Raw genomic sequence first — 26,085 nt, forward strand, 5'->3', positions numbered from 1 at the left:
AGCTTTTTCAAATAAAAAAAACTAGACTATTCTATTAGTTTTAATTATTGGTTAAAACTTGGTTGCGATGTACATTCTTTTATTGGAAACCTTAACTGACCATACAGCCTATTCATTTTTACTATTGCCGGGGCTATTGTTGTATTAGATTGTACCCTTTTTGATTAGGTTGTACCCAATTTACCACGAGATTCTTAGATGTGTAATGAACTTAATAATAAGTAAATGATTCAATTGATTTTTATTAGCGGAAGCTGTTGCTTGAAGATGTGGGTTGGTTGGTTGGTTGGTTGTGTTGTAGGAGGGCGTTGACAGTTGAGAAGGGTCTGCGGATGAAGAATTTAATCTTCTGTATTTGTATTTTCCTCTCAATCAAAGCATTGATTATGTGTGTTATTTTGGAGTCTTTTGCAGGTTCATGTATGAGTGAAAAATATTATGGAGGGGGAGGAAGGATCTGAAACTGTCTTAAAGTTGGTTCAAACATGGTTCTGGTGGGCAATTGTTTGCACTTTGTAGGAGCTTATATATATATTGAACTCATCTTGGCTCAATCAAAAACTCTGAATTGGAACGAACTTTGCTCAAATCAAATCAAATCAAATCAAAATCTGGAAATATGGAAGAGTTACAAGAAGAGTATGAATTCTTTTGTATGGTGATCTGCCCCAATAAACAAAGAGAAGAAAGAGTTTGAGTTTGAAACAAAATGCCTCCTCGTCTTTTGAATTATGATAAGTCCTCCATTTTATTTTAAAATTAAAAGATTTGTGTTTGAGTTATATTATATGTAAAAATTATGTTTATATTTATTTTTTGAGTAATATTATATATAATATATATACACACACACATAATATAGAGAATTGTTAAATTTTTCTTATAAATACAATTTTATTTTTATTTTTAATAATTTTTAAAATTATACTTGAAATAATTCTTGATGTTAAATTTTTAAAAAAAATAAAAGACTAAATATGTACAACTCCTTTTGATACGATTGACCGGTGTGTGTGTGTACTACCTCTTTAAACCAAACGGATAACCTACCAAAAAGAAAAATGAAAATAAAAAAAAATCGGTTTTGTAATACAAAATCTCTTTTGAGGTTTTTGACAAATATATGGATCTTTCTTGTAGTTTGAATAATCAAACAAATCTCTCATACTTTAATTGGTATTGTCAAGATTCTTTCATACTTGAACCTCCATTACCATAGATAACAGAATCTGCTAATGTCATCACCAATAAACTCCAAAGTACCAATAATGCCGTCAGGGCTGTTGGATAATTATTAATGAAAGAGAAATAAATGAGGTATGTATATTGAATTTGTTGTACAATTACAAGGGGTGCTTAGCTCGCTTCTTATAGCCTATGCGAGGCATGCGAGACGCGAGGCATTGAGCCGAAAGCATAAAGCAAACAAACATAATAATAACAACTTAATGCTAAAGTATACAAAGTAATAACAACTAAAGAATAAACAATGCTAAAGTATAATAATAGACTAAACAATGCTAAAGTATAATAATAGACTAACATCCCTCCGCAAACTCAAGGAGGGAAAGCATCAACCAAGTTGAGTTTGGAAACAAGATCAGTGAAGCGGCCAGGAGGATGAGCTTTAGTGAAGATATCAGCGGGTTGATCGATGGAAGCAATAGGGAGAAGGTGGACAGTACCACAGGTAACATGCTGGCGAATGAAATGACAATCAATCTCAATATGTTTGGTGCGATCATGAAAAACATCATTGTGAGCAATTTGAAGAGCACTGTGATTGTCACAAAAAAGGTCAGTAGCACCAGAGGAGGGAACACCCAGATCAGCAAGAAGCCAACGAAGCTAAAGAAGTTCCTGAGTAGTATCAACAAGAGCACGGTATTCGGCCTCAGTACTGGAACGAGCAGTAAGAGATTGTTTCTTGCTGCGCCAAGAAATAAGAGAATCACCCAGAAAAAAGCAGAACCCAGTAGTAGACCGGCGGTCAGTAGGATCTCCAGCCCAATCAGCATCGGAAAAAGCACGAAGCCGGAGAGAGGAGCGGGCGGAATAATGAAGACCATGAAACATGGTGCCTTTGAGATACCGAAGGATACGAAGTAAGGCAGCATAATGAGGGGTACGAGGAGCCGACATAAACTGGCTGACAATATGAACTGCATAGGCAATATCAGGACGAGTAACAGTGAGATAGACAAGACTGCCAACCAGCTGACGATATAGGGTAGCATCAGAGAGAAGAATGCCATCAAGAGGTGTAAGACGACTCTGAGGCTCGAGGGGAGTGGAAGCAGTCTTGCAATCCGTAAGACCAGCACGGGTGAGAAGATCAGAGGTATACTTAGCTTGAGAGATAAAAGAACCCGTAGAATCATGGAAGATTTCAAGACCCAAGAAATAGCTGAGAGGACCAAGGTCTTTCATCTCGAAATGGTGGCTAAGAAACTGTTTAAGGCGAAGAATACCATCGATATCATCACCGGTGATAATCATGTCATCCACATAAAGTAAAAGCAGGGTGGTCCCTTGAGCTGTTTTTCGGATAAAAAGAGCAGTATCATAAGAGCTGGAGGTGAAACCATAGTCATGAATAGTAGAGCTGAACTTGGCAAACCAAGTGCGTGGAGCTTGTTTGAGACCGTATAAGGCACGCCGAAGCTTGCAGACTTTATGAGGTGGATAAGTAGTCCCGGGGGGAGGTTGCATGTAAACCTCCTCGAGAAGAACACCATTAAGAAAAGCATTGGTGACGTCCATTTGATAAAGATCCCAGCGGCGGGAGGTAGCAACAGCAATCAAGCTGCGAACAGAGGTGAGACGAGCAACAGGAGCAAAGGTCTCTTCATAGTCAATACCATATTCTTGGTTAAAGCCTTTGGCAACAAGGCGGGCTTTGTAGCGCTCAATAGATCCATCAGAACAAGTCTTGATTTTGTATACCCATTTGCAGTCAATGGCAGACTTGCCAGGAGGAAGATCAACAATGTCCCAAGTATGGGTTTTGGCTAATGCCTGCAATTCAGTAGTCATAGCTTGCTGCCAAAGAGGATTAGAGCGAGACTCACGATAGGAGGTCGGTTCATAAGTAGAAAAAGCAGTAGAGCCAACAATAAAGTCACGAAGACGAGTAGAAGGTTGTGTTACCCGGCGTGGTCTAGCAGACGGAGGAGGAGCCAGAGGAAGAGACTCAGCAGGAGAGGAGGAGTCCGAGGAAGCAAGAGCAGGACCATCAGAGGGAGCAGGGGCATGGGACAGTCCAGCAGGCAAGGCGATCTCGAGAGAAGCTGGCGTGGGTGGTGGAGGAAGATCATCAGAAAATAGATCAGTGGAAGGATCAGTAAAAAACAGAGAGGGTGAGGGAACGGACAAACGGAAGAGAGAGAGAGAGGAAAACATTTTGTGTTCCCAAAAAACCACATGACGAGAGATACGAAGTCGTTGGGAGAGAGGATCCCAACAACGATACCCTTTATGTTCAATACCATAGCCCAAGAAGCAACAAAGGCGGGAACGAGATTCAAGTTTGGTACGTTCATGAGGTTAGAGAAGAACAAAACAGGCAGAGCCAAAGACCCGAAGGTTGGTGTAAGGAGGACGGGTGCCGTGCAGACGCTCATAAGGGGTGTGATTCTGAATGACAGGTATAGGGATACAATTGATAGTGTAAGCAGCAGTGAGAGCTGCCTCTCCCCAAAAATGTTCCGGACAAGAGGAAGATAGAAGAAGAGCACGAGTAGTGTCGAGAATATGCCGATGTTTCCGTTCAGCACGTCCATTTTGTTGAGACGTACCGGGACAGGAACGATGAGGTTGAGTACCATGACTCTGAAGGAAGGAAAGAAAGTCAAAATCTTTATATTCCATGGCATTGTCGGAGCGAAAAATCTTAATAGTTTTAGAAAATTGTGTGTTAACCATTGCAGCAAAATTGTAATAAAGTTGTTTGAGCTCAGAGCGACTTTTCATAAGGAACAACCATGTAAAACGGGAAAAATCATCAATAAAAACAACAAAGTAGCGGGCTCCGCCCATAGTGGGAGTAGGAGAGGGTCCCCAAATATCAGAATGGATGAGATCAAATGGTGCAAGAGAAACAGAATCACTTTTATTAAACGACAAAGCAGGTTGTTTAGCAAGTTGACAGGACACACAATCGAAAGCATCAGAGCTGACAGGACCTAAATGACCACTAGAAATTAAAGTTTTTAAACGACCAGCAGAAAGATGGCCTAAACGACAGTGCCAAAGCTGAAAAGGAGATAAACGAGGAGCAGTGGTAGTAGTGGTAGGAGCTGTGATCTGAGAGGAATCCGGAACATGAAGATGGATAAGTTCGTAGAGGCGTCCATGCTTACGGCCTATCCCAAGGGTTTGCCCCGTCCGAGGGTCCTGCACCAAACAACCAGTAGGAGAAAAGGTAACAGTTAGACCATGCTCACATAATTGACTAATGGAGATAAGATTTAAAGTGAGAGCAGGCATAAGATAGACATGAGATAAAGATAAGTGAGAGGTGGAAACAGAACCAACATGACGTACAGACAGAAGAGACCCATCAGCAGTATGGATAGAAGGGACATGAGGAGTAAAAGAGATAGGAGTAAAAATAGTAGAGTCAAAGGTCATGTGATTACAACAAGCGGAGTCAAAGTACCAAGAAGTGTTACCTGCGGTGACAGACAAGGCAGGAGAGGAAGGGGTACCGGATTTTTGCCAAAGATGTTGAAACATGGCTTCGACATCTGTGTGAGAGAAGACTGGAGTGGAAGGATCTATAGGGACAGGGGAAGGTAAATCCTCTGAGGCAGCAGCAGCAGTGCGTTGAGCAGGGAGTGATTTAAACGGAGGCCCAGAACGATGTGAGGTGCTGCGGGAAAAATACCCGGGGGAAGGACCATTGCGAGAAGCACGGGCGGGATTGCGGAAGCAATCTTGCTGAAGATGACCAGGACCAGTCTTGTTGCAAAATCGACAGAGGCGAACAGGACAATTAACCAGAAGATGAGTCGACGGAAGACTGCGATTTTGACAGTAGTTGCAGAAGGTTGACTTCTGGGATGAAGGAGAACTCTTAGTCTGGGGAGTAGCAAGAACAGAGTCCACAGGGTGCAGATGGAGAGTACCAAACCGAGTTTCCTCTGACAGGAGTTCAGAAATTGCTTGCTCAAGAGTGGGTAAAGGAGTGCGATGGAGGAGAGATGCTCGTACGGGCTCAAAACGGGAAGTAAGAGCCATGAGAAACTGAACCAAGCGATGTTGGTCACGGTAAGTAGTAAACAAGGCAGCATCCTTAGTACAATCCCATGGAGGTTCAGAAAGAGCGAGCTGATCCCAAACAGAATACATTTGGGAGAGGAAATCATTAATGGTCTGAGTTGTGTCTTGGCGCATACGGTGAAGATGACTCAGAAGCTGATATTGGTGCGCAAGGCCAGTAGTCTGATAGCGTTCTTGTAAAAAATCCCAGATGTCCTTGGCGGGAGAGGAAGCAGAGTTAAGTTGGAACCGACCAAACTGAAGGCTGATAGATGTAATAGAAGTATTGCGAAACCAGGTAATGATCTGATAGTTTTTACTAGCCCAATCCTCCAGATGATCGATATATTTGGCAGCGGAGTCCGCGGTGGCAGTGGAGTCCGTGGTGGCTTGGATAGGTTTGCACACATCCCCAGTGATGATGCGCCAAAGTTTCTTTCCTTTGAGAAACCCAGACATAGCTTGTGCCCATAAGACATAGTTAGTCCCGTCAAGAACAACGGAAATAGGGTGGTGAGAGGAGTCAAGGCGATCCATGATGGCAAAATCGTACTTTCGAGGTGGAATTTAAAAAATCCGAGGGTACCAGTGAATTCAGAAGGTCGAAATTAGGGGAAAAAGAGTGAACTGACCAAAAAATAGGACCAGAAAAGCACTAAATGGGCTGGTCAAAATTCGGTCAAAGGCGCGGCGCACGTTAGCAGAGAGGTGCGCGGCGCACAATAGCAGCGGACAGCAGGCGGTGCACAAAAGCAGGAGGGCTGACGTCGGCTGACGCAGAAACACGCGGCTCACGTTAGCAGAGGAGGCCGCGGCACACAGTAGCGCGGGACAGTGCAGAGGCGCGTAGAGCGCGTCAGAGAACGAGAATGCGCGTGGCCTTAAGTTCCGGAGGCGCGTGAAGGCGCGTGGCACGTCTTTTGGTGATGAATTTGGTGGCGGTGGATTCGTCGTGAGGAGACGAAGAGACTGGTGTGGTTGAAGAGGGAAAACAGAGAAGGTCGAGAGATGCAACAATCTGTCCAAATGTGATGCAGACGAGAGACACAGCAGTCTGCGAAGAAGAAAAAAAAAAATGTAGAGACTAGGCAAAACACCTGTGCTCTGATACCATGAAAGAGAAATAAATGAGGTATGTATATTGAATTTGTTGTACAATTACAAGGGGTGCTTAGCTCGCTTCTTATAGCCTATGCGAGGCATGCGAGACGCGAGGCACTGAGCTGAAAGCATAAAGCAAACAAACATAATAATAACAACTTAATGCTAAAGTATACAAAGTAATAACAACTAAAGAATAAACAATGCTAAAGTATAATAATAGACTAAACAATGCTAAAGTATAATAATAGACTAACAATTAACATATTTTTGAAGAAAATACTATACAAACTAATAAATATTACAAATTTTTTCTTACTTGTGCTATACAATAATAAAATTTTAGAATGATAAAATAATTGTAACGTTAGTGAAGAAGAAAATTTTATAAATTTTAGGATAAATTATACTAACTACTCTTGAGATTTGGAGAATGCAATAAGCTGCACAAACTTTGTACAATTACATTATACTGCCATAATATTTTAATTTAGATAACACTTAATTTTTTTCCCCAATAATTCGTTAGTCATATATAGAGGGGAAAAAAAAATGTTGTCATTTATTTTAGTGTTTACACACTATACGCATTACTTTTTATCAATTTAATCTTATTAAACAGAAGATTTATATAATTATGTCAAACTTATAAAATTTATGTTTTTTCCCCTAATAACAGGAGATTTATGTAATTATGTCAAATTTATAAAATTTATGTTTTTTTCCCCTAATTCTCAAAAGTAGTCAATGTAATTTATATTAAATTTATTTTTATTTATTTATTTTATAGTATTACTCCAATCAAAATTTTAGTTTACAATGTGGTGAACACTAGGAGCATAAACAATTTTCAGAAAAATTTTTGGGAAAAATTCTCTGCAAACAAATTTTCAAGAGTAATCAAACCAAACAAATTTTTTCAAAAAAAATATCAGAATTTTGTTTGATTACCTACTTTTCAAAATCACTCTCTCTTTCGTACACATCAAATCAATCACTTTTTTAAAACTCTCTTCCAAAAATAATTTTTCAAATCTATTTCTGAAAAAAGACAAACCAAACAAATTTTTATACTTTTTATTTCAAAAACTATTCTACAAATACAAACCAAACACACACAGAATGTCCCACCACCAAATCACATAATAACATGAATTTTAAAATATAAAAGGTAATACATTTGAACTCACCGTGATACACAGGTTTTTGGAGAAGTTTGATTATCACGCTAATAGCGTGTTTGAGATTTATTTATTTATTGAGACTTTTCAATTTTTTGATTTTTTAAAGTTAAAAAAGTAAATGCTTTTAGAAAATTATTTGTGAATGAAAAAATTTAAGAGAAAAAAAAAATCAGAGTTTGAATCTTGTAATAAAATAAATTATGAGTTTTAAATTTTGTTAATTTAAATATTAATCTTTTGATTTTTTTTCCAAACTAAGCTATGTACCTATATTCATTAACTATTGAAAAAAGTATATTTTAATTATTAAACACAATTTAGATATACAAAAAATGTCTAAAATATTCATTTCTAATGAGTTTATTGACTAAAATGTATTTTTTCAGCAATTTTACTAAAGAAAAAATAGACAGATAATTTAGATTAAAAATAAATCAAATATTATTATTTAAAAATTAAAAACTCATAGTTTATTAGGCTATATAGATTGAAAACAAATCAAATATTAAAATTTAATTTAATAAAATTAAAAACTTATAGTTTATTAGGCTATAAGGCTCAAATCCTTGATTTTTTTTTTATTATAAATTTTTTAAAATTTTATGTTACATTTGAATTTTTTTTACTGATAACATATAATTTAATGGATTTTTTAAACTAGATCCCAAACTGCCCTTTAATGAGGATGAGGGATGGAGGATACCTGAGCCCTACCTAAAAAATAGAGGGGATAAGGGTATTATTATTATTATTTTTATTTTTTTTTCGCTTAAAAGCAAGAATAATAAGGTCATTTATCATATGTAAGTAATATTGTTTGTTCATCTGACGAAATGAGGGAATTTTAACAATATCAATTAAAATAAAAATATTTATGTTATTATTCAAATCACATAAAAAAATCCTTATATTTGTTAAAAATTTCAGGAAGGTAAGTGTAATTTATCCTCTTATTATTATTATTATTATTATTATTATTAATAAGGGGTAACTGTATGAAATTTGGGAGGAGGAGGTCGGCAGAAAAGGTTGGGATGAAAGGGACACGTGTTTAGCTGAGAGTTTCGGAGGGCTTATATGTTGGCCACGTTGCATGACACTTGTCCTTTGTTTCCATCCATCCTCCCTATTATTATTATTATTATTTTAATATTATTATTCGAAGAGGAAGAGGAAGAGAAAGAGGAAGAGGAAACTGTTGTTGTCTTCTTAGATCCCCAAAAAAACTGAAACTTAGAGATCATCATCATCATCTCTTCACCATGAGAATGGAAATGGCAAAGCGAACAGAGTTGTGTGGTGGTCTAATAGTAAGAAGGGAGTTGGTAATTCTGTTATTAGTGGTTGCAGCAGCAGTAGTAGTAGGGAGTAGTGGTAACCTAGTGGAGGATGAGTACGTGAAGGAGGGGAAGGGGAAGGGGAAGGTGATAAAGGACAAGGCAGAAAAGAAGGCTGCAGAGATAGGTAGGGAAGCTAAAGAGGCTTCGGAGTCATGGGCTGAGTGGACCAAGGACAAAATCACCAAAGGCCTTGGTTTTAAAGCTGCAGAGGAAGCCAAGGATGATACTGATACCGATACTGATACTGATACTGATACTGATATGCACGCCAAAGACGAGATTTCTGGTATCTATCTATCTATCTATTACTCCTTTTCATTGTTTTACTAATTAATTACCTACTAACTAACCCACAATTACTATCAATCAAATTCAATGTTGTTTTGTTTCTAACTAAAGCTAATAATCTCTGTGAATGTTTCTGCCGAAATTGGACCTAATAATATGTAAACACAGCATCATTAGAGTTAAAAAGAGTAGTGAGTGTACTACTGGCAGCTGCTCTCCCTTAACCTCCTCATGGTATTAAAATGTAGGTACATCTCTGTACCAAGGGTAATAATTCAGTAATTCACGAGTATAGACACGTGGTATTTCATAGCATTGTGATTAGTGGATAAGGTGAATAGGTGAGGTATTATGTTGGGTGATTGATGAACACGAGGGGCATATTGAATAATAATTAGTTAGGGAGACACGTGGTCCTCCCGGATTATTGAATAATTTCTCCTGTACCAATTATGATCCATGATCATGGAGTGGAGGAGAGCATCTTAAATCCCGCGTGCAATTTATTTATTTATTCTCATATTCAAATACAAAAATATTGAACGGGGCAGGGGCAGGGGCAGGGGCAGGACAATACAGCGCAGACGAATCCGGAGAAGTGAAGAATGAGGAGGCAGCTGAGAAGGAGAAGTCATCTAACAAGATAGGAGAAGAGGCAAAGGACAAGGCCTATCAGGCTGCCCCGGAGGCTAAGGAGCAAGTATCCCAGAAAGCACATGAAACATACCACCAGGCAGAGGAAGCGAAAGAGAGAGCACCCCGAAAGGCAAAGGAAAAAGCAAAGGAGGTGTTTGAAACTGCAAAAACGAAAGCGGAAGAAACCCTGGAGTCTGCCAAGGAGACCATAGCTTCCAACTACGAAACTGCCAAGAAGAAATCTAAAGACCTCAAGGATAGCCTTAACCTTGATGGTGACAAAGGAGGAAGAGAAGGAGTAGGACCACCACCTCGAGATGAGGAGTTCTAACTCCCTGAGTTCGAATCTGAGTCCGCGCAGAGGGATGCCTCCGTCGTCTCCGCCAGTAGTAATCAAGTGTGGTTTCATTCCTGTAATTAATTCTGGCACTGTGGGCGGGCGGGCTGAGTCTATGTTTTTCTGTTTCATGCAATGTCGGTGGCATTATATACTTCACTGTGTGTGTGTGTGTGGTGTTTGTGTTTGTGTTTATGTTTATGTAGCGTTTGGTTTCCGTTTGTTTATTAATTTATAGGGGGAGTATATTGTATGTTGTCTTTCTTTCTTCACTTTTTAACTCTCTTTGTTTTTGTTTTTGAACTGTGTTTGAAGGCATTTGGTGAAATTTCATTTAAAACTGAGTGGTATTGGATGCCTAATCATTACTTCACTTTTTAGCAGCTTATTGTTTTTCATTGGAAATTCATTATTAATTGGTTCATCCATGAGCAAATCTTACTGTTAACTTTTGGGTTAATGTGGAGGAGTTGCCCCTAACACACACACACAAAAGAAAGAAACAAAGACAACCAAGATTTTGGGGAGGCAGTTACGGAGATCCAGTTTAAACACAATCTCACTGTCTCGTATGGATTAGATGCTTTACCTGTTTTGGCCTTTTCTTCTTGTTTTTATCAAGATAATCTTATTTGAATGTTGTCTAGAAATAAAAATCCTTATCTAATGCATAGTTATCTGACCAGATCCCATCCCATCGGAAACATAGAATGCATAATTCAGGAAATATAGAACGAAAAGTGGATATGTAACAAAAATGCAAGAAGGGTCAAGAAGATAGTGATTTTCAAGTTTTCAATAAGATCCAAGAATGTCTCTCTGTAGTGAATTTCCATTATGCTGTGAGAGTTTATTCTGGTCTTAATGAAGGAAGAAACATTAACACCTTAAGGCCATGTTTGATTCACAACACTAATAGTGAGGTATTAATAATCCTATCAAATTAGTGTGGTATTAGCTATCCCACCCCTACCCCATTACTAATAATCCTACAAATTTGTTGGATTAATTATCCATTGGATTAATAATCCTAAACCAAAATGTCCAAACAAACATAGGATGATTGGGCCCACGGATTAATAATCCCAATCCCATGCTTTAATCCTTCCAATCAAACATAAAATTAAGTGATTCACATTAGCCCTACACAAATATTTAACTTATAGAGACAAACTAGTAACAAATGACATTAAATGAAAAGCCTGGGACTTAATTCTTTTAGATATAAGTAACTTCATTAGAAGAGGTGCCAAAATGGGGATACTAATCCTGTATGCATGAAGTACATCAAGACTATATCACTCTATCTCTACAGAAACATATGATTCCCCCCAAAACAATCAAGACCAAAAGGAAAGAACTCTAAGCCAAAATAAAGGGACACGAGAAGGTTTCCCTTCAAGCATAATCCTCATTCTGAAACATGACTGCTATTTCTCTCCTTCCATAAACACGAAAAAACACATATATGCCTCTCGAACATCCATATATCTCCAAGAGGCAAACATGTCCTTAATTGTATGGGACATCACCCACTCAACACCAAAAAAAAGGTGGTTTGTAGCCTCCCCCACCTACTTGCACGTGTAACACTATTCTGCTAAAACTTCCCTCAACTAAGGGTTATCCAGAGTTAAATGGGCTCCCTAGCTGCCGTCTAAGCAAAAAATTCGTCTTATGTTGTGTTTGGATCTTGGATTTAACATGTAGATAATAATATTACACTGTTGAGAGTTTGGAGCTAACCTTTGCATCAGCACTGAATCCACTCAAGAACTTCGCCTGAATGTATCCATTAAGTCCTATTAGAGGCACCATGACTAGAATAATAAGAGCCAGTAGCCGGTTTGCTTGGAAAGCAATAACCAAGCCAACAATTGCTGTTGCAGCATTCTGAACAATCAAAGCAAGTGAGTCTCCAACCAAATTTCTCACAAGGGTAGCATCCCCAGAAAGCCTTGCACTGATTGCACCAAACTAGCTTGTCTGCATGTGAACCAGTTTCTCAAAGCACATTAATCGAATACGTTTTATTAACCTGCATCCTGCCATAGAAAAAAAGTATGTTCTTACTGGTGTTACCAATAAAGCTGCCACACCAAGTACAGGAATCATTAATGCCCAGAATTTTGAAACCTTTCAAAGCTCATGAGGTGGCTCGTAAAAGATTTTGATTATGCTGGCAAGAAGCACTCCAAAAATTGGCATTATTAAACCATGGATCACTGCAGCAGCTGAACCTATAATCAACATTGGGATTTCTGGCTTGTTCAGTTAGGCCAACCGGCGAAGTGGGACTTGTGGGACCACTGCCTGCAATGTTGCTGAAGCAGGAGTTGTGGGTTCTGCAGTTGTTTTCTCGAGGAAGTTGATTGCAGTGGGTACACCAAATAAAATGGAGAATGAGTGGCGGCTACTGTTGCCAATTCCAGATGAACCTTGACTTAAGGATCTTAAGGACACTCGCTGACTTGAATGTCTTCCAGAATCCACAATGATTTCTGGTCCATCCTGATCATCTGCATTTTTTTGTTCTGAGTCTTTGCTAAGTTCCTGCAAGCGTAAAAGCTGGCAAAATGCTCCTTCTGGATCCTGTATTAACTCAGAGTGCGAACCTGATGAGTTTAAAGGGATTACCATTAGCATATGTAACAAAGTTACAAAGGCCAGGCACTTGGAGTGCTACAACTATTAAGACAATACCAGGAAGTAAAAAAAAAACTTTTTTCAACAATTTTTCCTCGATGAATTACAGCAATCATGTCTGCATTCTTCACTGTCCCTAGGTGATGGGCTACAATGATGGTTGTTCGGTTGATCATAACCCTTTCCAACACAGCAAAAATAACAATAAGCACTCATCCCCCTGTGTAACCCTTGTCTATTATCATTTTAGCACCATACCAAACTGCAAAAGCATAACTGCAGTACAAAAGAAACATAAATACGCCAGAACCCAAACCAAGAGCCAAACCCGCTTGCACACCAGATCTGTAAGCTTTAAGAAGAGACTTCTTGTATTTATTTATAGCTTGCCTCTCCCCTGTAAATGATGCAACCTGAATGGGGAAGTTTATCATCATGAACATAATTCCATAATAGGAGAGAGAGAGAGAGAAAGAGAGAGAGAGGGGGGGAGATGCTAGATTCTTCTCAAGCAACTCTATATACAGTTCTGATTGAGCCAATTGTCTGTTCAACCACAGTTCCTGCTAAAGAATATGCTATTTGTCCACGGGATGTCATCTTTGCTGTAATAATAATCATGATGCCAGTAGAGATGATAATAGGTGGAACTGAAGATAGCAAGACAAGGGTGAGAAGCCATCCCTTGATCAAAGCTATTACAAAGCCTCCGAAGAATGAAGCTACCAGCTGTATAAACTTTCCAACCTGTAGCAAATACATGTAAGGAGAGGAGAAGAGTATCATTTTGATTTTTGTAATAACAGATTAATGCTAATAATTTTGGTCTTCAGTGTCATAAGCTAACCTTTCACCCATGGCATCCTGAATGAGAAAGGTATCCCCCGACATCCGACTAATGATTTCTCCAGTGGTAGTTTCCTTGTCACAATATCCAATTTCTTGTCTCAATAGAGTTCTCAAATATAAACTTCTAATACGGGCAGATTGTCTTTCCCCTGTGACCATCCAGCATGCCACCTCTTTCCAAACAAATATAAGTTTCTCAGTTTCTCTTGGTTTGGTTTAAACAACCATATACACTATGTAATTATGATATACTAGATTAGAAATTGGCACAAAATCCAAAGCACTTATGGAAAAATGATGCAAAACCTGACCCCAGGGCCAAGTAAACATACTTGAGAGATACCTGAAGATAGGTTTATATGTTAGCAGCATGCCAAACACATAAACTTGATTGAATAGAGTTCCAAAAAATTAGCAAGGAATTTGTTTTAAGCTACATGATACCTTGGAAAATTGATGGACCACTTGTTTGGTGTTCACAGTCTGTCCAAATGAATCAATTAACTCTCCCAATAGCACAGACATAAGAGGCATGCAGATGCCATTTCCAATAGCAGCCATTGTTCCCACAAGCGTTAATACATAGTCAGTGAAGTCCGCAAAGGAGAACAGCTTGTATAATGGAACAATATTGGCGACCTCCTTTTTCTTTTGGATCTTGTCTGAATCTTGTAGACTGCCACCAGAATTTTTCGGTGGTTTTCTGTCTCTCCATCCCTGGTGGTGAATGTTGTGCCGATGCTGAGGTCTTTTTTGTATTTGTATTTTCATTGAAACCACTTTCCTTGGTCATGTTGTTGACGACTTGTGTACTTGTTATCCAACTGTTAGCTGTCACTACCTTGGATATCTTGAATCACAGCTGTGAAAGAAAAGTGGCTTTTTGAATCAACAACCTACTTTTAAGCTATGTTTGGATCATGGATTCAGGGAGGGATTTGCTAAGAGAAAGGAAAATAGAAGAGAAAAGTGGGAAAAAAAATTAAAATAAAATAGAAATATTGTTAGCTTATTATATTTCATTCACTTTTCATTTCCCTCGACAAAACCCACTCAAATTCATGATTCAAACATAGCCTTAAAGCTGTAGAGCTTTGAAATATTACCAAGAAAGAAGAAACTGAATTCTAATGACATCTGAATATGAATGAGTACTTCAGCCAAGAATGCTTCTTAAGTTCATTGAAATGAAAAAAGCATTAATGAAACAGCGTCACTCCTTGATTTTAGTATAGTTATTTTTCTTCAAATTCAAATAATCTGAAGCAAATAGAAGATGAAAGGAGCAAGAAACTTAACTTGAAATTCAGGGTGCTGCTTCAAATTTATTCCTCACAGCCTGCACAGATATCCCACAAAGGTAGTACCTAGCTTTGTCATTAAAAGCCACACAAAAAAAACTTTTAATGAATGAAACAAGCAGATGCAAGAAACAAAAGAGGAAATACATTGGATTTGACTGGATTGGATGGAGATGTGCTACATAGGACCATCACGATAGGGATAAACAATTATAGAAGATCATGGAAATTCAGAAGATTCATATCATTCCCAAAACAAACCTGAGTAATTAAAAAAGAAAACAATCCAACTTTGTAGCCACTTTGGAAACTCGAGAAACTTACAATACAAGAGAAGTGGCTGGCAGCTCTGATGGATAGACTTAATATCAATTGTTTAGCTTTAGTCCTGACAGCTTAAGCTTTTGGGAATAGTGATAATTTAACATGGTGTTATAGCTCAATTCTTGCAATTTGCTTTCATATGTTAAACCCTCAGTCACAAAAACTAGAGTTGGTAAATATTAGTTAACTGTAATAAAATAAAGGATTGAGTCAAATATAAACTGGTATCAAAAGTCCTATAAACGTTACAACTCACCAAGCAGTGTGAGTTCTAGTTAAAAGTATGGATAGTATAAAGAAGTAGAATTTTCATAAAGTCATAATAATGTGGTGTTTTGCGGTGAAACATTTAAATTCATTCACTCATTAAAACTTTACATATTGTTTACTACCTTTCCACACTGAGTCTGAGGTGCAAGACTCAAAATACCAAGTTCTCCAGCCCCTGGTATCCAAGCTAGCCACACAACCTCTTTATAAACAAAGGGAAAATATATGATATGCACCCCTAAAGAGTGCACATTGTAAGAATGGCGCTTTTTTGTGTCAAATAAATAGGTGAAGCCAAAGCCTTCATACTTTGTTGCACATCTACGGTGCACATTTCAACCTCAAATCATTAACTGACTTGTTTATTGATGAGCTTGATGATGGAAATGATGCAAGCATTTGTTTGACTAATTGGACACATATATACATCACCCTATATTATGAGAAACACTCTGCTACAGTAGTCAAATAGTAAGCATAACATGATGCATTCATCTTTACTAAAACTTAATTCATCATTTTCTCATTCTTTAAATCTTAATTCAGTATCTATGCAACACTCATTCTGATTTTCTGGGGACCGCATGATGGCATTGGCAGCTAATTCCCCATATCATGATAGTTACGTTATTGGTAACCATTAAATGTCTGATTTGGATGGCAAGTTAAAATTATAAGATCTATGCAAATTTGTTTATCCATGTAAAAGTATACTAAAATAACCATCTTCTTCAAATTAGTTTGGACAGTGATGCAGCATTTTTTAAGCAATATTACATGACCTCACATTGAAGATATTTCGGAGGTTAGTAAAATCATAATAGAAGACACAGTTGGTGTTGGCTTGAGGAGTAGGCTGTTTAAGTGCTTGCCTAAGACCTTGAGTATAGGAGTGTCACACTTACTATATCTTTAATATATAATATGCATATACATAGTGATAGTAACGTTTTTGGACGATAAACCATTAAATGTCTGATTTGGGAAGAAGTTAAAATTATTAAATTTATACAAATTTGTTTAGTCATGTAAAAAGTACATAAAAAATAACCATCTTCATGTTGGTTTCTTATTAGTTTGGATAGTGATGCCACATTGGTTTAAGCAATATTATATGATCATCACCCACATCAGAGATATTTTGGAGGTGAATGGAAGACAAGAGCTTGTGTTGAATAATAATACAGTCAACTCAGATCAAATGAAGGGGTGTGCAAGCAATGTCGACTGCAAGAGGGGGATGTTGAGGTTGGTTAAGAGAGTTTGATCCTTTGCTTGAGGCTTCCCTTCTATTCTTTTGCATGTCAAGAAAATTAGAGGACTTGATTCTCTTCCCTATATGATTTATTATGTCGCATGTAAGAAAAAAACCTCTCTAACTTTTAAGAATAATGTTAAACCAATTGAGAGTTGTACAATTCTATCTGGTAGATCAGGGAGTCACTGCTTGCCAGTGACAAAAAATTGATTATTTCTCCCCATAGTATGGGGTTGTATATAGTTGTTTATTTCTTCCCAAATTTGGGTTATTTCTGGTGATTGTTTGGCTTGGCACGTTGTTTGTAGTTTGTTGTTGAATTTTTATTATCTAGTTTGATGTAATTTTTCTCATATTTGTAATTAATGATTGAACCCTCCCCCCAAAAAAAAACAGAAAACAAACAAACAAATAAACAAAACTATGAGACATTACAACAAAAGTAACCTATGATAACGAAAATAGTGAAGAAAATAAGTTTCGTCACTAAATAAGAAGAATAATCCGTGACGAATCATAAAATTGTCACATATAATAAAAAAAATAAAAATAATAAGTGAAGAAATTTATTTTCGTCAACAAATACTTCTTTTTAGGTGAGAAAAAATTAAGTTTCGTCACCAAAGGTTTTCGTGCTAATTCTTGTTTGGTGGTGACAAAATTTTGAGACTTTTGGTGAAAAAAAAATTTGTCACCAGTTATAAAATTATTAGTGAGGAATATATTTTCGTCAACAATAATTTTTTATATACATATATATATATATATTTTGAGAAACTTAATTTAAAATATTTGAAGACCATTTGGTGAGAAATATATTTTTGTCACTAATAATTTTTAATATTTTGGGACTTTTTAGTGAGGAAATTATTTTGTCACTAATTTTGGAAGGAAAATTTTGACATATTGGGTGGTAATGAAAAAAAAATAGACTACTAACTTTTTCTCCCTTTTTTTTTTGTTTATTAGTTTTCCTCTCTCCTCTCTCTCTCTCTCTCGCACACATACACACAACAAAACACCAGTTAATTAGCTCTTTGAGTAACCTATGGTGATAAAAAAGTAATGAAGAAAATAAATTTCGGTACTAAATAAGAATAAGCCGTGTCGAATTATAAAATTTTGTCACATACAACAAAAAAGTAAAAATAATAGGTGACGAAATTTATTTTCGTCAATAAATATTTCTTTTTAAGTGAGAAAAAATTAAATTTCGCCACCAAAAGTTTTCCTTCTAATTTTTTTGGGTAACGCTAAAATTTTGAAATGTTTGGTGAAATTTTTTTTGTCACCAATTATAAAATTATTACTGAAGAATATATTTTCGTCACCAATAATTTTAAATATATATATATTTAAATTTGATTTTAAATATTTTAAAATTATATAATGAGAAATATATTTTGATCGTTAACAATTTTAATATTTTAAAATTTTTGATGGGAACCAATTTTAGAGGGAGAACTTAAAAAAAAAAAAAAAAAAAGAACCCTACCAAGTCCCCCCTCCCTTCCCTTTTTTTTTTTTGGTTTTTTGATGCTTCAGTTTTCTTTTCATCCCTCTCTTGCAAAACACAAGTTCTCTGCCTTCAGGCCCCCCTTCTCCCCCTTCAGCGCTGTCACCGACGTCACCCGTTCTCCTCCTTCAGTGCCGCCACCGACGTCACCTGCGTTCCCCTCCGAGCAATCGTCAGTGCCGCCGGCGTCGCTTATTCGATTATTTCTGTATTTTTCTCTTTTCAGGTATGGGTCCTCTGTCTCTCTCTCTCACACTCAATTTCTCTGTTTTTCTATCTTTGTTTTCCCTAATTTTCATAACTAGTTTCGTTGTTTTCCCTAATTTGGAAAACTAATGAGACACGCAGTGTCCCGTATATGATTTCTTCGGACTGCTTATGAAGAAATGAGTGCTTGAATATAGACTTGTTAAGTTAATGACTCGTTCATGTTATTTTCTTTATATGAGTGTATGATTCAATGAATAGAGTTTATTCACAATTCGCTTTATATGAGTGTATTCACAGTTTATTCACAGTTTGCTTTATATGAGTGTATGATTCAATGAAATTCAACTAATGAGTGCATGATTCAATGAATAGAGTTTTTTCACAATTTCCAATTTGGTATATCAATTTAGCTACTTGAGACTTCCCAGAGAGTTGGTTCCCACGGAGCCTTATGCACTGGGTATGACTTTTTCTTGAGCAAGTTAAAAGAGTGGAAAATGGAGGATAGGTATCTGAAACTCAGGTATCGCTACCTCGGGTAGGGCTTGCATATTGAAATGTCTTCTACAACACAGAACTCTAGTTTCTGTCAAGCAAGCCAATCATATACCGGAGTATGAATCTTGTACCCAGAAATTAACTGAATACGTGACATTAAACACATTTTGAATGTTTGCTTCTGAAATTCATTCTCCAAAGTTTCTCCTCCAGTACAGAATCTGGCTTCCATGTTTCTAAAAGCCTCACTGAGAGCATCCAATTGAGGCTATAAGCACAACAGGGAGCATTTACATACTGTAGAAATTGCAGCAAAGCCTTAGATTTCCGATCTACTGCCCAATGCAAATATATGAAATTCTTGTCAGAAAGTAACAAACTTCAAGAAAAATATGAAAATGAGTAAAAGAATAGAGTACAATTATAATTCTTAATGGTTTCAGTTAGATTTAAACATTAAAATGCTATCAATAAGAGTAACATCAAAATGCTATCTATTTCTCCTTGAACTTGCTAAATCTATGTTTGATGTGTTTTGATTTCTTGAACATAATCCCTTAGCTGTTTAGTTCCACGCTTTAAACCAAAAAAAAAAAAGGTACATAATAAAGGTCCTAGAGAAAGCATTCCTTTTATGCAACTGTTATAATACTTTGGCCAAAAGGCCAATACCATGCTTCATAACTCCAAAAAAAAAAAAAACAAAGACAAACCCAAAGAATATAAGAGACTGGAAACTTAGAAATTACCCAAAAACATGAGCTTCAACCTCTTGAATTTTCCTTGTGTAATACATGCTATTTAATATCTTTGTTGGCACTTCTCTCTTTTCAATAGAATATATCCACATTGCCGAGTACAAAATACTTGGAAGTGTAAGAACAGATGTGCATGCACATCAAACACACACCCAATTGGTGACTCGATCAAGTCTTGTCATCAATTCAACATGAAAGAAAACAGTGTTTTGTGTGAGTTTGTCATAAATCTCACAATCCACATTGGCACAGCATGACAGAATACCACTTGAATATGCATTTTTTTTCATTCACAAACGAGTTCATAAAACACCATTACACAAGTCTGCGGAACATTCTTATCCTTCAACCTGCTATAGGGACATAATATCTGAAGCAGTAGAAGAAGCTAAAAGAACACAAAACCAGAAGGCTACTATTTATGGGCATTGTTCACTCAGTGCCCAAGGCAACCTCTAAAACCTAGTGTTTTTGTTTTCAGACACTTAATGTTTTGTTACACCTTTAAAACCCTAAAATCCCCATATTTAACCATTCTTCTGGCCTTTTGAATCCAATTAAAATCAGCTCTAAATAGCCCTTTCCAGTTAAGTTTGGCCTCTCTATTAGTAGGAGAATATTCCTACACTTGTGCTACATCAGTTTGGCATAAAAGTAAAAGATCCCATTGTTTAGAGCAAGTTCTAAACATGTCTATGCATTCCAAAATATATATATATATATATATATATATATATTTTAGAGGGATATTTCTTGAGAACCATCGAGATGAGATTCTTTTTAGAATTATGGAGCAACTTGATAGTTTTAGTGATCAACATAATGCTATAGAAAAGTGATCAACATAATGCTATAGAAAGCCGACCAACTCAACATAAGGTGATAAGCAATCTCATTATTGGGTTAAAAAAAGGTCCAATTGAAGAATAGAAAACTTCCTGAGGAGCACTAAGGTTGAAGAAAATTGATAATCAAAATTCTGTGTGTTTCCTAGATTAATAAAAATACAAACAAAAAAATAATAATAAATACTAGGCCTTCACAATGAAACTTTGTTTGTGGTGCACTAAAAAAGTTTACTTATTTATCTTTTTGTCTTTTTTGAACTATATCACCTCCCTATTTTTTTTGTATATTTTTTTTTTTTGTTGTAAAAAGTCAAAAATACACTTATTTAGATTATCCCGAACAACCCTTCAAGAGTTAAGATTATATATAATAAGAGTTTACTAAATTAAATTATAGAGATGATAAGGCTAATAATTTATTATACTTATTAATATCATTAAATTATTAGATTATATAATTCTATATATATTATAAATATAATATATATTGAAGCGGTCGGTTTTGGTTTAGTTCGGTGCATAAGATGTTTGAATCGATACTGAACTGAAAATCGAAAAAATTAAATTAAAAAATTGCACAGACTGATTCTTGTCAAAAAAGTAAGACTTTGCCTTAGTGACATCATTATAGAGGCTTATGGTAAATTCAGACATTACTAGCAATGGATAGTCAAAAACCCTCTTCAATTATGACTAGTTGAACTTGTGCGAAATTATGAATTAAATATTTAGCCTGCTGATTCAATTTTTTTATGTTAAATTGCTTTGTCTATTTCCTCGTGTGATTTATGTGTGGTTGTCATTTGTATAGCTCGGTATAATCATTGAACTTCAAATTATTTTTTAATTAAAATTTTTATTTTTGATCTATTTTATATATAAAAGTTTTCCTATTCACCTAACTTTAATTAACTCATTATAGTCAGACATGGACAAGAGTTGGATTGCACTAGGTTGCACAGTTGATGGAAGGATGAGTCAGCCATATTTTGATGGGGTAATATCATTTCTTCATTTTGCAATGGCGGTTATTGATCGTGATGGTAAAATTTTGTGCCCTTGTCGAAAATGTGTGAATGTTGTTCGACAAAATTTTCAAATTGTTCAAATTCATTTGTTGCAACATGGGATTATTCCAACTTACACTATCTGGCACATGCATGGGGAACCCCGTGAATCAAAGTGTGGACAGAGCTTGAGCACCCACACCTACAGACTACGAATAAAATACCTGAACCTTAAGAGTGCTAAGGGAGAGGAGTATGCTAGAAGCCACCCACCGCCTGAATGTGACCTCGAGAAATGGAAAAACTTGATTGAAGGGAAGTGGAATGATACCAATTGGCTGGTAAACTTTTCTTATATTTATTTATTGTTAACAATTATCTTGTCTTCCTAATATATATATTTTTCTATTGGAACTTGCTCCTTGTAGAAGCAATCAAAAGCTAACATTGACAATAGAAAACAATTGAAGACAACGCATAGATGTGGGTCAAAATCTCTCCCGGTTAGGGTACATAAGGCAATGCGTATTCTTTAATTTTTTTTTACTTTTTTTTAAAGATGATTCTACTACCATCATTCTTATTTAACTTACTAGTTGAAGAACAAAAAAAATCAGACAATCGCAAATGGGGGCCAACTGCCAGAGCTGCCACGTGTTTACAAATCCACACACTTTAATGATGTCACAAAGCAATGGATTTCTTCGGAGTGCGAAAAGAATTATGTATGTATATTTACCTTTTGTATTAGGATGATTGCAATTTTTATTGTATCTTTATTCACTTTTCTATTTTTTTTCTTTTTAATGACAGGATAATATGATAAAGATCCAAGCTGAACATTGCTCCCAACCTAATGTGGTTCCAACTACTCCGGAGGAGCTATCTGTGAAGTTGCTCAAGCCAAGGTCGGGATATGTTAAAGGACTCGGGTTGAGGCCTTCATTCTCTGTCAGGACTACCAGTGCTTCGATTGATATTGACCATGTGAGGCATCTACAGATGGAAATACAAGAGCAAAATGAGGAAATTCAGTCACAAAAAGAGGAAATTAGAACACAAAAACATGAAATTCAAGCACAAAAAGAGGAAATTCAAGCACGAAATAATGTGATAGGAAAGATGAATGAGTCAATTGAGGAGCATTTGGACATGACATCAAGCATCATGGAGTTTCTTAAGAAGCAAGGTTTCAAAGGACAATTTAGAGGATGAGGTATCCCATGAACTTGTATATCTCATTTTAGTAAGTCGCGCTTGTTTTATCTTTTTATTTTTCTCATGTTGGTTAGTATATACTAGTTAAAGCAGAGTAGTTTGACTAATTATTAACTAAGATTTAACAAGTTTCAAGTTGTGTTTAATGAAAATAGATTCATTAGTTACTTCTTACTTAGCATGACCCTAGTTAAAATACACACTAACCAAAGTAGAGACAAAACTGTGTTTATTTTTTTGTGTATTTTTGCTAGGCAGTGTTGGAGTTACTCTAAGTTAGTGATGTGATTAATAGGACTTGCCATGTAGAAAGGAACTTCTGATTGTTAAGCTAGAGTCATTGAGTACACAATTTGTATTGACATTGATAGAGCTAGTATTTGGAGCTATTATTCGCTAGCTTTTGATGTCCCTGTAACTCAGCTTTTGATGTCCCTGTGGATAATTTTCACTTGAGAACCTTCATGGAGATATGCAAGCCCCTTTGCTATTCCCAATATGATGTCGAACTGCTGCTTCCAACGTAGAATTTGAGTCTTGTTCTTATTTGCATGGAATAAAAGGGCGTCGCCACTTAAAGATACAATTGAAAAAAGGTGCAAGGATATCTCAGCTTTTGCTTTATATGCTCTTGTCAATTATAATATAGCCAAAAAAAAAAAAAATGGTTACAAGTTTCGGATTATAGTCATGTGAAACTCCATAAGGGAGTAGGATTAATCTCATATAGACAAGTTGATGCTAAAAGCAGTAATAGTTAAAGAGTTTTTTGGAAACTCTTAAAACATATAAGTAGATGAATGGCAAAAGGAAAACATGTTTGTGTGGTTTGTTATGTGCTATGATTATATGAATACATCTATAATTGCAATTTTGAGTGAATTCAATGATCCTTTAATTTGTGTAACAATGCAAGTTACACAATTGAGTTCAATTACACAAATCTAATGATACATGGGGTCTTCTAAATATTTGAAGAATTGTAAAAATGTGTATTTTATCGCAAAAAGATGAAAATAAGCCAGAATTTAAACAATTCAGTATTTTTTATCTTTAGCCAAAAGCAGCCAAAATTAAAAACCAAAGTAATAGCCAAAAAAATCATGAGTATGTTTATAAATAAAAAATAAAAAATTTTGGAGCTATTGTTGGGTACAAATTCATAAACAAGAAGGCATTGAGGGGCTTCAATGGTACAACCCAAAAATTTTACAAGGTTCTTGTGTTGAATTTCACTGATCAAATTTACCTCATTGAAGAAGTCATCGACCCATTGTCGTGAATCAACTGTACCTCAATACTACATTATATTTTGGAGCTATTATATATATTTTGGCATTAGTGATGGTGATATATGGTATTCTTGCAATCTTTTGGCATCTTATGTGATCCGTGTTGCTTTATCATCAAGGATCACCTCAACTCTTTGAAGTTTTGGATTGTTATATGCATTTCTATTAAATTGGTTTATAAAATAAAATTATTTATATATGAATTTAGATGTAATTGATAATGTATTAATGTTTTCCTTGTTTATTTTCTTTGCAGATTGGTTTTTAATGACGTTTGGAAGCATACTCGCAAATCAAGATCAACTGTTGAATTTTTTTTTTCCTGAATTGATATTAGTTCTAGTTTCAAATCAAGATTGAGCGTTATTATTATTATTATTTTTATTTTTTTTTTGTGGACTCTACGTTAGTTCATTTTGAAATTTGCTATGATAGTTTTTTTTATTATACTTAATGGGTTATTATTAAATTTGTTTGATGGATATATTTTCATTTATAATATAAATTGTTTAGTGAATTTTTTTGTGGAGTAGTATATAATAGCTAGTGGATTTCTTAATACATTTAAAAGGCTATTGTAATATGAGCAGGGATATTTGTGAAATAATAATTTAAATTGAAATATAAAATGTGGAACAAGTTCAGTAATGAATTTTTTTTGTCATTTGTACTTGTTATTATGACAAAGTGATTATTTGTCGCTAATAAATATTTTTGTAACAATTTATTGCAGTTTATATATAAAGTGTTTTATTGATTTTGTTGTTTGGTGACTAAAAATTTTGTCAAGTATATATATTTTTGTCACGAAATATATTTAGTCACCCATGAATGACTTTTGGAGACGAAAAATATCATCAACTTTACATTTTATTATGACGAAATTATTTCCTCATCAATGATCAATATGTGTGACTATTGGTTTTTTTCGCTTTCGAAGGTTAATAGTGTAAATTTAAGCATGCCAGCAAAGATCAATAAGTCTTTACAGAATTTATAATTGTCAATCAATTATCAGACGATTGTGTTGAAGTTTTATCAGCCTCAATGAAGAAAACTTTTACTGGTGGTTTGTTTTAGGAGAAATTTATAAGAAATAACAAGTACAGAACAATTCAAAATTGAATTTCATTAAGTAAATTAATACAAACTTACAATGAAATGACCCAACTTTAAGAAGGTTTACAGCAACGATTACTTGAAACTACTCCTAGGAAATGAAGTACAGTACAAGAATTGAAGTGCTAAAAATGTAAAGAACAGGAAATGTAAAAACTGGAAGGAAATACGAAGTAAAATAAACTGATTTCTAGATCTGAGTTTGGATCCTTACAATTTATAAGAAATAACAAGTACAGAACAATTCAGAAATTGAATTTCATTAAGTAAATACAAACTTACAATGAAATGACCCAGCTTTAAGAAGGTTTATAGCAACGATTACTTGGAACTACTCTTAGGAAATGAAGTACAGTACGGTACAAGAATTGAAGTGCTAAAAATGTAAAGAACAGGAAATGTAAAAACTGGAAAGAAATACGAAGTAAAATAAACTGATTTCTGGATCTGAGTCTGGGTCCTTACAATGTAACCATGAATGGCTATTTATAGGTAAATATTTGTAGGAAAAAACTTCCAGCAATAACTACCCAATAACCCCCTAAAACTACATACTCTTCTATCTTCATTCTCACAATGCCACATGTCCCTCTATGCCTTCATAACTTCCTTTAATCTCCAATTTATGCTCCATGTTCTCCACTTTGTCCTCCATGTTCTTCCACATTATGCTCCATGATCCTCCACATTCTCCATCATCTATTCATATTTCATAACTTTTCATAATCTCCAAATGAGTAGGAGGATGCCACATGTCCTACAATTATATAAATAATAAAAATTGCAGATTTATGGTGCTAATATTATCTCCCTCAGCCCTTAA

The 26,085-nt window shown here is 35.6% G+C and overlaps 2 protein-coding genes and 1 pseudogene across 4 annotated transcripts; 2 read left to right on the plus strand and 1 right to left on the minus strand.

The window, feature by feature from the left end:
• Positions 1–8,570: 8,570 nt before the first annotated feature.
• Positions 8,571–10,510, plus strand: LOC114311808 (uncharacterized). 3 transcript variants are annotated; one of them, XM_028257976.2, is made up of 2 exons: positions 8,571–9,173; positions 9,739–10,510. In XM_028257976.2, the coding sequence occupies exons 1-2, from the start codon at positions 8,810–8,812 to the stop codon at positions 10,140–10,142; spliced, it is 768 nt and encodes a 255-aa protein (XP_028113777.2). In that variant the 5' UTR covers positions 8,571–8,809; the 3' UTR covers positions 10,143–10,510. The 3 variants fall into 3 exon arrangements, with proteins under 3 accessions (XP_028113777.2, XP_082765129.1, XP_082765128.1); XM_082909003.1 differs by having other exon boundaries at positions 8,661–9,173; positions 9,727–10,510; XM_082909002.1 differs by having other exon boundaries at positions 8,662–9,173; positions 9,733–10,510.
• Positions 10,511–11,518: 1,008 nt separating this feature from the next.
• On the minus strand, positions 11,519–12,788 carry LOC114311777 (ABC transporter B family member 11 pseudogene; annotated as a pseudogene).
• Positions 12,789–18,324: 5,536 nt separating this feature from the next.
• LOC114311807 (uncharacterized) lies at positions 18,325–24,657 on the plus strand. Its single transcript, XM_082909004.1, has 6 exons — positions 18,325–18,538; positions 21,549–21,974; positions 22,062–22,142; positions 22,230–22,358; positions 22,447–22,849; positions 24,400–24,657. The coding sequence occupies exons 2-5, from the start codon at positions 21,555–21,557 to the stop codon at positions 22,846–22,848; spliced, it is 1,032 nt and encodes a 343-aa protein (XP_082765130.1). The 5' UTR covers positions 18,325–18,538; positions 21,549–21,554; the 3' UTR covers position 22,849; positions 24,400–24,657.
• The last annotated feature ends 1,428 nt before the right edge of the window (positions 24,658–26,085 follow it).

The sequence above is a fragment of the Camellia sinensis genome, chromosome 15 (assembly GCF_055761805.1).
Source record: "Camellia sinensis isolate YWXY chromosome 15, ASM5576180v1, whole genome shotgun sequence".
NCBI lineage: Eukaryota > Viridiplantae > Streptophyta > Magnoliopsida > Ericales > Theaceae > Camellia > Camellia sinensis.

What these genes read in the sequence shown, in the direction of transcription:
- LOC114311808 (XM_082909003.1), top strand. Translation starts at nt 8,810, where the DNA reads ATGAGAATGGAAATGGCAAAGCGAACAGAGTTGTGTGGTGGTCTAATA. An exon ending in CGCCAAAGACGAGATTTCTG is followed by an intron (nt 9,174 to 9,726) that starts GTATCTATCTAT and finishes TGAACGGGGCAG; the next exon opens with GGGCAGGGGCAGGGGCAGGA.
- LOC114311807 (XM_082909004.1), top strand. Translation starts at nt 21,555, where the DNA reads ATGGACAAGAGTTGGATTGCACTAGGTTGCACAGTTGATGGAAGGATG. An exon ending in CAAAATCTCTCCCGGTTAGG is followed by an intron (nt 22,143 to 22,229) that starts GTACATAAGGCA and finishes TTAACTTACTAG; the next exon opens with TTGAAGAACAAAAAAAATCA. An exon ending in CGGAGTGCGAAAAGAATTAT is followed by an intron (nt 22,359 to 22,446) that starts GTATGTATATTT and finishes TTTTAATGACAG; the next exon opens with GATAATATGATAAAGATCCA.